The sequence below is a fragment of the Ahaetulla prasina genome, chromosome 3 (assembly GCF_028640845.1).
Source record: "Ahaetulla prasina isolate Xishuangbanna chromosome 3, ASM2864084v1, whole genome shotgun sequence".
In the NCBI taxonomy this organism is placed as follows: domain Eukaryota; kingdom Metazoa; phylum Chordata; class Lepidosauria; order Squamata; family Colubridae; genus Ahaetulla; species Ahaetulla prasina.
The window spans coordinates 25532204-25545938 of NC_080541.1; the positions used below are offsets into that span (position 1 = coordinate 25532204).

Here is a 13735-nt window from a genome sequence, read left to right on the forward strand (position 1 = left end):
AAGCAAAATAAAATGGGAATATTTTTTTCTTCATTTTGGAAAAAAATATAGATATTTCTTTCATTAATTGACTTTTCTTCCAAGTTACTTTTAGAAAACTAGATAACTTTAGTAACTTCAGGAAGTTTTGTTCTCCTTATAGCCTAGTTTCCCACAATTAAAACTTTTCACCTTCGTAGAGCCTTTGCCATTGCATTTCTTTTATTGTAGGGACATTATATCCCAACCTATTGTAATTCTGAATTAACCTTTGTCAGAAGAATAATTTGGGATTCCAACTCGAGCTGGGTCTGTGAAAGATTAAATAAAAATGAGATCCAGATGGCTGTGAGGAAAGAAGAAATATTTATTCTTAAAAGCAAAATAGTTTGTATTGAGGGGCAGGCTGCAGAGAAATGGGGTACAGCAGCAATTTTTTAAAGGGGAACCTTGTCCGGGGTGTCATGTGCTAATTCTAGGGTGACATTTGAAGGGCATGTGTGTAGATATGTTTATTCTTGTGACTATGCAGCTCCTCTGGGAGACATAATTAATTCTGTGTTTGCAGACCTTATCCTTTGATGTGTGGATTAGGTCTGGGTAACTTATTTTGGGGTTTGAAGAACTTTGAGAAAGGTTTTTATTCTCCGTTTTCTATTTTTACTTGATTAATTTAGCTTCAGCTTGGCCGTCAATTATCTAGGGGAGACACTGATTCTCAGACTATTGTAGATTGTGTTGATATTTTAAGAGAAGATGGAAACAGTATAAAGAGTAAAATATATTTTGATATAAAATCTCTTGTACCTTGTTCCACGTTTCACATATTTTTCTTCTAGTTTTATTTTTATCTATTTAACCTAACCTAATGCATTCTAGAAGGGGATGCGATGGATCAGGGGCTAGGACATTGAGCTTGTCGATCAAAAGGTCGGCAGTTCAGCAGTTCGAATCCCTAGTGCTGCCGTGTAATGGGGTGAGCTCCTGTTACTTGTCCCAGCTTCTGCCAACCTAGCAGTTTAAAAAGCACGTAAAAATGCAAGTAGAAAAAAATAGGGACCACCTTGATGGGAAGGTAACAGCATTCCGTGCACCTTTGGCGTTGAGTCATGCCGGCCACATGACCACGGAGATGTCTTCGGACAGCGCTGGCTCTTCGGCTTTGAAATGGAGATGCCCCCTAGAGTCAGCAACAACTGGCACGTATGTGCGAGGGGAACCTTTACCTTTATCTTTAATGCATTCTAACCTAATCAGGTTCAGGTGGGAATATTAAGCAGTCAATCATCATCATCACCATCAATCATCATCATCATCATCATCATCATCATCATCACCACACTGAAATTAATTAACCTTCCAACACTGTAATCAAAATTATATATTATGATATTCAAATGAAAAGGTTTAAGTTTTCTTTCTAGGTAAATTTATTTTTTTCTTTTTCTTTGTTCATATCTGGTTAATCATAATTAGAACAAGAAGTGTTCAGAATCTTCCTCTGTACAATTTCATATGACAGCCATGTTGCTTCTAAAGGTTGCTTCCTAATTATCTTTCCTTCCAACATATATCTGTAACAATTTATTCTTTATTTTACTACTTTTCACCCTCTTTTATCCTACTGAACTGGAAAAAAAATGACTGCATGTTTACCTGTTCTATTATGGTTTTGTACATCAGTATAATTTTAGTGTATATGTGGCCAGGAATTGAAAAAAATATACAGTATTTCATTGAAACTTTCCTTTCCTTTTTTCTTCTTCTAAACCTTTTAGTGGTTTTTGGCCAGTTTGTATTTTTCCAGACGTCTCTCCATGATGTGGTTGAAGTATATGATGGGCCAACTCAGCAATCATCTTTATTATCTTCACTATCAGGATCACATTCAGGTATCGTATAATAGAACTGTCATTCATATATATATATATATATATATTTGTTTGTTTTTGTAGGTTTTCACGGGTATATGTATGCAGGTTTTGGTATGTTCGGGTCTTTTCCCGTGTAAGATTGGAAGTATTTAGGCAACGTTTCGATGAAATCTCACTCATCATCTTCCGGCTTTGGCTTTGTTCTTATGTGCCAAAGCCTGAAGATGATGAGTGAGATCTCATCGAAACATTGCCTAAATACTTCCAATTTTACATGGGAAGAGACCCGAACATACCAAAACCTGCATATATATATATGTGTGTGTGTGTGTGTGTGTGTGTATCATATGTTATATATTAAAGTGACTTTTACTCAAGATAGTTCTGCTGAGCATAATTGATTTTGAACATAGGAGAACAATCAAGAATGCATAAATTAAAAGATTAAATTGAAGCTATTATGGGATTATGGGAAATCAGTTGAAAGAAGAAGAATAAACAATGTGAAGCGTGCCTTAGATTATCAGTAATTATTTTGTAGACATTGGGAAGGAAATCTATATTTTTATACAGTGAGAAAATGATTATTTGGGAATAATTAGGAAAATAAGGTGGCATCCAGTGTGAGTTTCTAATGTTTTTCTTTATTTTCTAGGCTTCAAACAAGTTTTTGTAACTATTCTAACAAATAAAAGAGCAGTAGTCATTAATATTCATCTATTTCTTAAAATTTTAAAAGAGCTACAGCACAATAAATAGTTACATTGCAATACTTCCACTTCTCTGTAATCTAAAATCCACTGTCCCATCTAAGGTAATAATTTTTAACATAATGATACAACACTTAATGGTAATCATAGGCTACAAATAAGCAATCAGGAAACGATCAATATCAATATCAATATCATGTTATATATTAAAGTGACTTTTACTCAAGATAGTTCTGCTGAGCATAATTGATTTTGAACATAGGAGAACAATCAAGAATGCATAAATTAAAAGATTAAATTGAAGCTATTATGGGATTATGGGAAATCAGTTGAAAGAAGAATAAACAATGTGAAGCGTGCCTTAGATTATCAGTAATTATTTTGTAGACATTGGGAAGGAAATCTATATTTTTATACAGTGAGAAAATGATTATTTGGGAATAATTAGGAAAATAAGGTGGCATCCAGTGTGAGTTTCTAATGTTTTTCTTTATTTTCTAGGCTTCAAACAAGTTTTTGTAACTATTCTAACAAATAAAAGAGCAGTAGTCATTAATATTCATCTATTTCTTAAAATTTTAAAAGAGCTACAGCACAATAAATAGTTACATTGCAATACTTCCACTTCTCTGTAATCTAAAATCCACTGTCCCATCTAAGGTAATAATTTTTAACATAATTAGTCAGAGACAAATTCCATCTTATTTTTAATTAATTACAGATAACATGCAATTCTTGTTGGAATTGCATCATGCAAGAAAATAAATGTATTCCCTCCATCATCTAACCTGAGATAAATTCAACGAGCATCAGTCTCTTCTTCCACTAATAATATCCTCAAAGCTGCAGTTAATTAAAAGAATGCTGGAGTTGTGCCTACAGGCTATACGTTCAGAAAAGAGCGTATATAGTTCAGTGATGATGATTTACATGCATATTAATGACAGGATTATGACATACAAAGATTTAAATTGAAAGATAGTTGACATGAATTGATGCTACTATTTATGCAAAGAAAATACATTATGGAATTTCATCTGAACATTATAAAAAAAAACCTTCCCTGCCACTACACATTCATTCTATTTTAAATTTCACAATCCAGACCAATTTCACTTTTAGAATAGAATAGAATTTTTTATTGGCCAAGTGTGATTGGACAAGGAATTTTGTGGATATGCTCTCATTGTATGTAAAAGAAAAGATACCTTCATTAAGGTATAACACTTACAACACTTAATGATAGTCATAGGATACAAATTTAACACTTAATGATACAACACTTAATGGTAATCATAGGCTACAAATAAGCAATCAGGAAACGATCAATATCAATATAAATCATAAGGATACAAGCAACAAAGTTACAGTCATACAGTCATAAGTGGAAGGAGATGGGTGACGGGAATGATGACAAGATTAATAGTAGTGCAGATTTAGTGAATAGTTTGACAGTGTTGAGAGAATTATTTGTTTAGCAGAGTGATGGTGTACGGGGAAAAACTGTTCTTGTGTCTAGTTATTCTGCTGTGCAGTGCTCTGTAGCGTCGTTTTGAGGGTAGGAGTTGAAACAGTTTATGTCCAGGATGTGAGGGGTCTGTAAATATTTTCACAGCCCTCTTTTTGATTTGTGCAGTATACAGGTCCTCAATGGAAGGCAGGTTGCTAACAATTGTCTTTTCTGCAGTTCTATTGGTGCCAGTGCCAAGATGTTGGGAAACTATCAGCTGGGCAAGTAGGAGGGATCAAGTGGGGCATTAGCCTTGAGCCATTATACAGCCACAAGAGAACTAAGATTGACCCTTCCCTCAATCGTTTAATATATTCTAAATAACATTCTCCATGGAACCTTATCTCTTTCTTCACAAGTGAAGGAAACCAGTCTGGGGAAACTCATGTATTATAGGCAGAATATAATCAAGTATCAGCTTGAACCCTTTTTGTGTGGATCTGATTGCTTTGTCCTGACACAAGCTGCCCTCAGTAGTGGTGAAAACTCTAAGCAAACTGATATTTGGTAAAGTGAATAGCTGTTCTCAAAGTGCCATTCATATTACATGAAAGAAGCAGGGTGGAGTTAACTGCTATATATTCTCTTATAATATATTCTGTTGAGCAGTGGTGGCGCAGTGGTTAGAGTGCAGTACTGCAGGCTAATTCTGCTGACTGCCAGCTGACTGTAATTTAGCAGTTCGAATCTCACCAGGCTCAAGGTTGACTCAGCCTTCCATCCTTCCGAGGTGGGTAAAACCCAGATTGTTGGGTGCAATATGCTGACTCTATAAACCACTTTGAGAGGGCTGTAAAGTACTGTAAAACAGCATATAAGTTTAAGTGCTATTGCTATTACTATTACTTGAAGAGCTCCTCTGGAGCAAAATCATCTTTACATTCCTTCTCCCAGAGCTATTCCACTGGAATTTTTTAAAAAATAATAATAATAGAAAAGTCCTTTCATTCACAGAGAGACCAATATAGAAATTATCCTAAAATGTTACTAGCATTTATTTGATAATGTTTCATGCAAACATATTTCAAAACACTATTATAATCACTGATGAATTCAATGTATTTCATATATTTCACCTGGAGCAGCATATTATTTATTTATTGTTACTCTTTATATAAATTTAGCATGCATAGTTTTGATGTATTCCTTGAGATACTCACATTAATGTGTTAAATTTGATATGACCCAAGCAATATTTAGTAGTTTTGAAATTCTTGAAGAATTTAATTCTTCCATCATTTCAGTGAGATCTGGAAATATTTAATATAGGCAAAATTGAATTATTTTTCATGAAGTATTCTTTACAGAACCGTCTTTTCTCACAAAACAATTTCTACCATAAATAAATATGAATTTTATGGATAGATTGGTCAGACTGTATAAAGAGTTCTACTGAGACAAATTACAGGGTCCATATTTTGTTATGAACAGTTGATATCAAATTGTCTCTTGAAATAATATAAGAACATTTTACTGTTGATGTACTTCACAATATACTACAGAAGTATTAGGGGATGATTATCTAGAGTATATTAAAAAGGAATTATGCATATTCTAAACATTTTCCTGAAGTTGTTTTGGGGTCAAACCCCAAAATAGGTAGTTGCAGGGGTGAAATGCTCCCGGTTCGCACTGGCTCGCCCGATTAGGTAGCGATGGTAGCTGCTGGTTCGGGCCCCAACCTCTGCTGAGCTGCACCATCAGCAGAGGTTTTTTTTTTTTTTACTTTTAAAAGTTTTTCTTCAGCCGGAACATGCCTTTAAAATTAAAAAAAAAACCTCTGATGATCGTGGGGCTGAGCAGAGATCATCAAAACCCTTTAAATGTTTTTTTTTAAAAAACCCTCTTCAGCCAAAGGGGAAAAAAAACAAGAAAAAAAAGAGGTTTTAAAAGCCTCCTCTGAGGATCCCAGAGGAGTTTCCTGATCCTCACAAGCTTTTAAACTCACTTTTTAACAGCCCCCACTTACAAGAGCCCCCACCCATGCCCAACCAATTCCCCCTCCTCACTTACCTATAATTACTGCTCTTTCGGGCAGGCAACGCCATGCTTTCTTCAGCTACTGAAGAAAAAAAAAAGCTTCCTTTGACTTCCTGCTTTGCTGGCTGAGGAACTCTGGGATTTGAAGTCCACAATAAAATAAAATAATAAAAAAAAATATTTGTGCAGCTTTCTGAGATTTGGTGTGTTTCTGTAGTGTTTCACTCTAACTACACAAATCTCAGAAAGCTATATGTGGCATTTTGTGTGTGTGTGTGTGTGTGAGTTGTGTGTGTGTAAAGTGTGAAAGTTGGTTTTTGACCTTTTTGTGGCTGTGTGAAGTGCAGCTGTTTTTACATTGTGTGTGAGTCAGTTGTGTTGTGTTGTGTTGTGTGTGTGTAAAGTGTGAAAGTTGGTTTTTGATACCTCTTATTGTTTTTTATACTTTTATTATTTTTATTATTTATTGTTATTGACCACGCCCACCCAGTCATCTGACCACCAAGCCATGCCCACCAATTAAGCCACGCCCACAGAACCAGTAGGGCAAATTTTTAGATTTCACCCCGGGTAGTTGCAATATATCATTGTAACTAAATAGCATAAGTTTATATTTAGTGAAACTTACTCCTAGGAAATCAATTTAAAAGATTTAAACAATGTACTAAAGAAATATAAAATTTTAGAACATTGTCCTTGGAATCACCATAAGAGAAAAAAACACTTTCCATTGATGACATGGATGTAGATATTTTTCTGCTGGTTCTTAATTTTAATAACTAATCTTAGGAAGATTTTTAAAAGAAGAAATATTGGTTATTTCCCTTTTTTGAAAGAACGGTCATAGTTAGAGGTAGTTTCATTTAATATATAGTTGGTATAGATTCTGCTTCTTCAAATTTTGAATTTGCAGGATTCTGAAAATTAAAATTAACTTCTATAGAGATAGTAGTCATGTTATCCAATGTTTCTCAACCTCAGCAATTTTGAAACATATGAACTTCTGTTCTCATAATTTCTCAGCAAATGTGCAGGCTGAGGAATTCTGGGAGATGAAATCCATACACCATAAAGTTACTGAGACTGAAAAACACTAATTTAAATTAAAATAACATTAAATCAAATCCCAACAGATTGTTTCTTTTGAATCCATTTCTTTAAAATATAAAATTATATCCATTCTTACTAAATAGTCTGTCGCATTACTACTGATAGATATTACAGATCAAGAAATAAATGTAAAATCCCAAACAAAATATTATTCATGAACAGCATTTTCATGTAGCTTCTAGTCCCCTACATCTCTTTAATTGTGCCAGTTTGCTTTGAAACAGTGTAGTAGACAATGAAATAATAATTTTATTTCTATTTTATTTCCCATTCCTAAGAGGACCATAAGGGGCGTGCATAAGCGCACAAACGTGCCTACCGTTCCTGTCCTATTGTTTTTCTTTTCTTCTTTCTATATATATGCTTATACCTCCTTATATTTACTCATATATGTTTATATACTACATAATCTTTTGTATGATTCCTACATATATTGTTGTGACAAAATAAAATAAATAAATAAAATAAAAATAAGTAAGCAAGGGCCATTAGCATTTATAGACTGTTATTTTAAAAAAAAAGCCCTTAATTTTATATAAGATACATACAGGTGGGTAAGAATCTTTGAAATATTCAGCAAATGATATTGTAGGATTCTTGACAGAAAATTGTTTCTGAGGTGCAGTTGTTGTTTTTTCTTGAGTAGGAGAATCCCTTCCATTGAGCTCAAGAAACCAGATCACTATTCGATTTACTTCAGTCGGACCTGTTACAGCCAAAGGATTTCACTTCGTTTATCAAGGTATGAGATATAAATGCCTCTAACACAGGGGTGATAAACTGGTGGCCTGTGGCCCGGATACGTCATGCTCTGGCCATGCCCACCGCAGTTCTCCAGGGGGGGAAAACATCATGAAACATCACATGATGGCAACGTGATGCTGCGAATTTGACATCCATGCTCTAAATGTTTCAATTAATTTGATTTGCTAATTTTCACCCTCTTTATCCTACTGAACTGGAAAAAAAATGACTGCATGTTTACCTGTTCTATTATGGTTTTGTACATCAGTATAATTTTAGTGTATATGTGGCCAGGAATTGAAAAAAATATACAGTATTTCATTGAAACTTTTCTTTCCTTTTTTCTTCTTCTAAACCTTTTAGTGGTTTTTGGCCAGTTTGTATTTTTCCAGACGTCTCTCCATGATGTGGTTGAAGTATATGATGGGCCAACTCAACAATCATCTTTATTATCTTCACTATCAGGATCACATTCAGGTATCTTATAATAGAACTGTCATATATATTGTTGTGTCTCGCCCAATCTCACCACAGCCGGGGCCTGCTTATCTGCTTCCGAACACGGAGGAATGTTCTAGTATGCCTCCCGGCCCCAGTCCTGGCTCCATGCCCAGACAGGCTGAAGAGGAGGAAATATCTCCAGCCCCCAGCTCTGGCTCCATGCCCAGGCAAACGGAGCAACTAGACCCCGACCCCTCCTCCACAGCATGTGAGCCTGAGGGAGGTCTATTGCCAACAGCTGCCGACTGGAGTGACCCTCGCGTCAGAAGACTTGATAGATGGAGGCAAGAGAAGGAAGGGAGGGGCAGGCCTGGATAAGTGCTGAGTCATGGAGCCACACCCCATGGCTTATATAAAGGATCTGCTTTCTGGCAGTCTCTGAGTCAGGCAAAGTCTAAACATATCTTGCTGAAGTCACTTTCTGATCTCTGCCTGCCCTGAGGACTTTGCTAGGACTTTGGCAGAGCTGCAGAGGCACTTGGCTTCAGCAGCAGTGCAGCTCACCAGCTCAGATCCCCCTGCAACTCAGACTAATTTGAGCACAACCAAGCCCCCACCCAAACAGGACACCCCCCCAGCCAATCAGAGCACAAAAAAACCCACATCCAATCAGAGCACAGCCAAGCTCCCACCCAATCAGTTCAAACCCCCACTAGCAGTTAAAAAGGAAGAAACAGCTGCAATCACACATTGCTCCCAGAAGCACGAAGCTGAAGCCTGAAGATGACGAATGAGACTTCGTCGAAACGTCGCCAAGACACTTCCAATTTTACGCGGGAGAAAACCCGAATAACCAAAGACCTACATACAAACACCCGCGAAAACCTCAGAAAACAAATATATATATATATATCAATATCAATATCAATATCAATATCATGTTATATATTAAAGTGACTTTTACTCAAGATAGTTCTGCTGAGCATAATTGATTTTGAACATAGGAGAACAATCAAGAATGCATAAATTAAAAGATTAAATTGAAGCTATTATGGGATTATGGGAAATCAGTTGAAAGAAGAATAAACAATGTGATGCGTGCCTTAGATTATCAGTAATTATTTTGTAGACGTTGGGAAGGAAATCTATATTTTTATACAGTGAGAAAATGATTATTTGGGAATAATTAGGAAAATAAGGTGGCATCCAGTGTGAGTTTCTAATGTTTTTCTTTATTTTCCAGGCTTCAAATAAGTTTTTGTAACTATTCTAACAAATAAAAGAGCAGTAGTCATTAATATTCATCTATTTCTTAAAATTTAAAAAGAGTTACAGCACAATAAATAGTTACATTGCAATACTTCCACTTCTCTGTAATCTAAAATCCACTGTCCCATCTAAGGTAATAATTTTTAACATAATTAGTCAGAGACAAATTCCATCTTATTTTTAATTAATTACAGATAACATGCAATTCTTGTTGGAACTGCATCATGCAAGAAAATAAATGTATTCCCTCCATCATCTAACCTGAGATAAATTCAACGAGCATCAGTCTCTTCTTCCACTAATAATATCCTCAAAGCTGCAGTTAATTAAAATAATGCTGGAGTTGTGCCTACAGGCTATACGTTCAGAAAAGAGCGTATATAGTTCAGTGATGATGATTTACATGCATATTAATGACAGGATTATGACATACAAAGATTTAAATTGAAAGATAGTTGACATGAATTGATGCTACTATTTATGCAAAGAAAATATGTTATGGAATTTCATCTGAACATTATAAAAAAAAACTTCCCTGCCACATCTCTTTAATTGTGCCAGTTTGCTTTGAAACCGTGTAGTAGACAATGAAATAATAAGCAAGGGCCATTAGCATTTATAGACTGTTATTTTTTTTTAAAAAGCCCTTAATTTTATATAAGATACATACAGGAGGGTAAGAAATATTCAGCAAATGATATTGTAGGATTCTTGACAGAAAATTGTTTCTGAGGTGCAGTTGTTGTTGTTTTTTCTTGAGTAGGAGAATCCCTTCCATTGAGCTCAAGAAACCAGATAACTATTCGATTTACTTCAGTCGGACCTGTTACAGCCAAAGGATTTCACTTCGTTTATCAAGGTATGAGACATAAATGCCTCTAACACAGGGGTGATAAACTGGTGGCCTGTGGCCCGGATACGTCATGCTCTGGCCATGCCCACCGCAGTTCTCCAGAGGGGAAAAACATCATGAAACATCACATGACGGCAACGTGATGCTGCAAATTTGACATCCATGCTCTAAATGTTTCAATTAATTTGATTTGCTAATTTCTCACCTTTTATTGACCTTTCAGGGATTGTTGTTTTAAAATACCTTATTACTGTTATATTACTCTGTCTGATTATTTTGAATGTTTTCATTATTAACATTCTGAAGAAAGTATAGCAATATATAAATGATAGAAAATCTAAAGGTCACTGCTGGAATGCACTGAGGCCTAAACAGAATAAACTATATTGACTGTTGCAGCAGATATTTAAGCAGTAGCCCATAGATCTACTCCAACGTTTTTTTGTCTTTAACCTGAACCTCAAAGTTTAACCTAAAGTCTTTTTTTGTTTAACCAGAAAATCTGCCAAGTTAGTAGGAATGCTGCAAAAAAAAGTTACTTCTCTCTCTACTTCCTCCCTCCCTCCCCCCTCCCCTCCCCTTCCTTTCCTTCCCTTCCCTGTCTTCCTTCCTTCCTTCCTTCCTTCCTTCCTTCCTTCCTTCCTTCCTTCCTTCCTTCCTTCCCTTTCCTCCCCTTCCCTTCCCTTCCCTTCTTTTCCCTTCCTTTTCCTTCCCCTTTCTTGCAATGCTTTCATAATTTAAAAAGGGTTGAAATCTAAAGGGGAATAGTGATGACAAGATTTTTTTGCTATTTCAGTTATAATCTTATCTATTAATATTCAGTCTAACCTTTTGCTCAGATACATATTTCTATATCTGAATATAGACAGTGATATTATATTGAGCAGTAGAACTAACTTTATTATTAAATATTAAAACATGTTCTTTGAATTTACAAGGCAATCTTATCCATGAAGAAAAAAGTAGGGGTAATCCAGTGTACATAAGAGTACAGCTTTCCTTTGTTTCTCTTTTTGTAAATGGATCAGACACTTTAAAAATAATTGCATGTCAACATTTGCTGCTATAATTTAGCTTTTATAAATCTGAATATTAATATGACAACCAGAGCAGACATTCATAAAAATGTAGCTAATCAATTTAAATGTCTATCCATACAGAAATAACAATTTTGCTTTGTATATTAATTCAATGAAGCAATACACTTCATATTATTTTGCGAAAAGCTTGATGCAATTGTTCTGTTATATAATGGGAATGAAAATTTTTGTTGCCTTTCTAGACATTTGAGCCTCTTATTTGAAACTGTGGTAAATATATTTAGAATTATCTCATTTTCTGCCACGCATTATCTCCACTGTGTTTCTAGCGGTTCCAAGAACAAGTTCAACCCAGTGCAGTTCGGTGCCTGAACCACGATTTGGAAAAAGAATTGGAAATGAATTTGCAGTTGGTTCATTGGTTCTTTTTGAGTGTAATCCAGGCTACATACTGTATGGGTCAATAGCAATTAGATGTGACACGGTGCCCAATGCATTGGCACAGTGGAATGATACCCTTCCTACATGTGTTGGTGAGTAGCCAAAATTCAATTATTTGCAGGGGGTCTATTATTTTTTATTAGTGTGAAACGTAGGATTTATTCTACTACCTTTATACTTCAATATAAAATGACCTTTTCATTTGAACCTGTTATAAACCCTATAGCATTGTAATACCATGTTTGCCTGCTTTTGCCATAACTAAGTGGAAAGGCACACCCCTCAAACTTGAAAAGAAATAGCATGTTCTTCAGGTTGGTGAAGAGCCTGATTCATCCATGAACAGATGTGTATCTGCATTTTGTTTGTTTGTTTGTTTTGTTTTGTTTATTTATATGCTTCTTCAATTGCACTTGACCCTAAGCAGAAAACACATAGGTCAACTGATTAAACTGATTAAAATAAACCAATAAAACTGGTCAACTAATTAAAATAGATTAGTAAAAAAATGCAGCAGTAACATAATGGGCAGGGGCAGGAGTAAAATCCAGCTGGTTCTGACAGATTCTGGAGAACTGGTAGCAGACATTTTGAGTAGTTCGGAGAACTGGTAGTGGAAATTTTAAGTAGTTCAGAGAACCGGCAAATGTCACCTCTGGCTGGCCCCAGATTGGGGTGGGAATGGAGATTTTGCAATATCCTTCCCCCAGGAGTGGGGAGTGAATAGGGATTTTGCAGTATCCTTCCCCTGGAATGGGGTGGGAATGGAGATTTTGCAGTATCTTTCCACTGCCATGCCCACCAAGCCACACCATACCCATCAAGCCACGCCCATAGAACCGGTAGTAAAAAAATTGGATTTCACCACTGGGCAGGGGGGCAGGTTGGAACAACACCTGTGTTTATCTCTACCTTATTTATTCTATTTATATGGTCACTCATTTCAGAAATGTTTGTTTGCATAGCATACAGCAAAAATATAATAACAATAAACATGTCGAATCTGTTTCAGTAAAAAGTTTTAAGAACCAACTACTGAAGTGTGATTAGAACGCTGTGAAAATCTATTTTTTTTTTACTAGATTTTGAAAATACATGCTTTTGGCTAACGGATTAGTCAATCCTATTGGCTAATTTGGTAGGCTTCCAGACTTAGTTTATAATAATGTATTTAATCAATATATTCCTTCAAAAATGATACCTCCTGAATTTGCTTGTTCCTGTGTTTAAATCATTGTCTAGTCTATGTTTCTCATCTTGATGATTTGAAGATGTGTGGACTTCAAGCCCCAGAATTCCCCAATCAGCATGCTTACTGTAGAATTCAGGGAGTTTGGGAAGTCCCTACATCTTAAAATTGCTAAGGTTCAGAAATATTAGTCTAGTCCCAGTGCTTAGTATATTGGACAAAAAGGCAGTGGGCCTTTTTTTTCCTAACCAAGACAGACTCAAAAAATGAGGACATTGTAGCAGCAACAGCATGAGAGGTGAAATTATTGAATTACTCCTAACTAGGAATTTGGGCTATATTTTAGGAGCTACACTCATCCTTCTGTGTTGACAGTTGCTCATAATCCAAAATCAACAGTGGGATCGGAATCACAAAGAGTGTTACACATGTTTACCATAAGCATTGCAAGTTAAGTGATGCAGTGGAAGGTGATTAGATCAAACATCTTGTTAATGAGTAATTGGTAGATCTAGGATTAGATCTAGGTATAGGGTAGATCTAGGTATAGAGGTTCTTGTCTATCCTTCTGGGATATGGTTATATATCATTTGGG

General features: G+C 35.6%; 1 protein-coding gene across 1 annotated transcript in view; it reads left to right on the forward strand.

Moving 5' to 3' along the window:
- Window positions 1–13735, forward strand: part of CSMD3 (CUB and Sushi multiple domains 3) — a 782898-nt gene that overhangs the window by 594430 nt on the left and 174733 nt on the right. The window contains exons 33-35 of the mRNA XM_058175006.1: window positions 1758–1871; window positions 7810–7905; window positions 11840–12043. Of these exons, the coding sequence (XP_058030989.1) occupies window positions 1758–1871; window positions 7810–7905; window positions 11840–12043 (414 nt within the window). The remainder of the gene's footprint in view (window positions 1–1757; window positions 1872–7809; window positions 7906–11839; window positions 12044–13735) is intronic.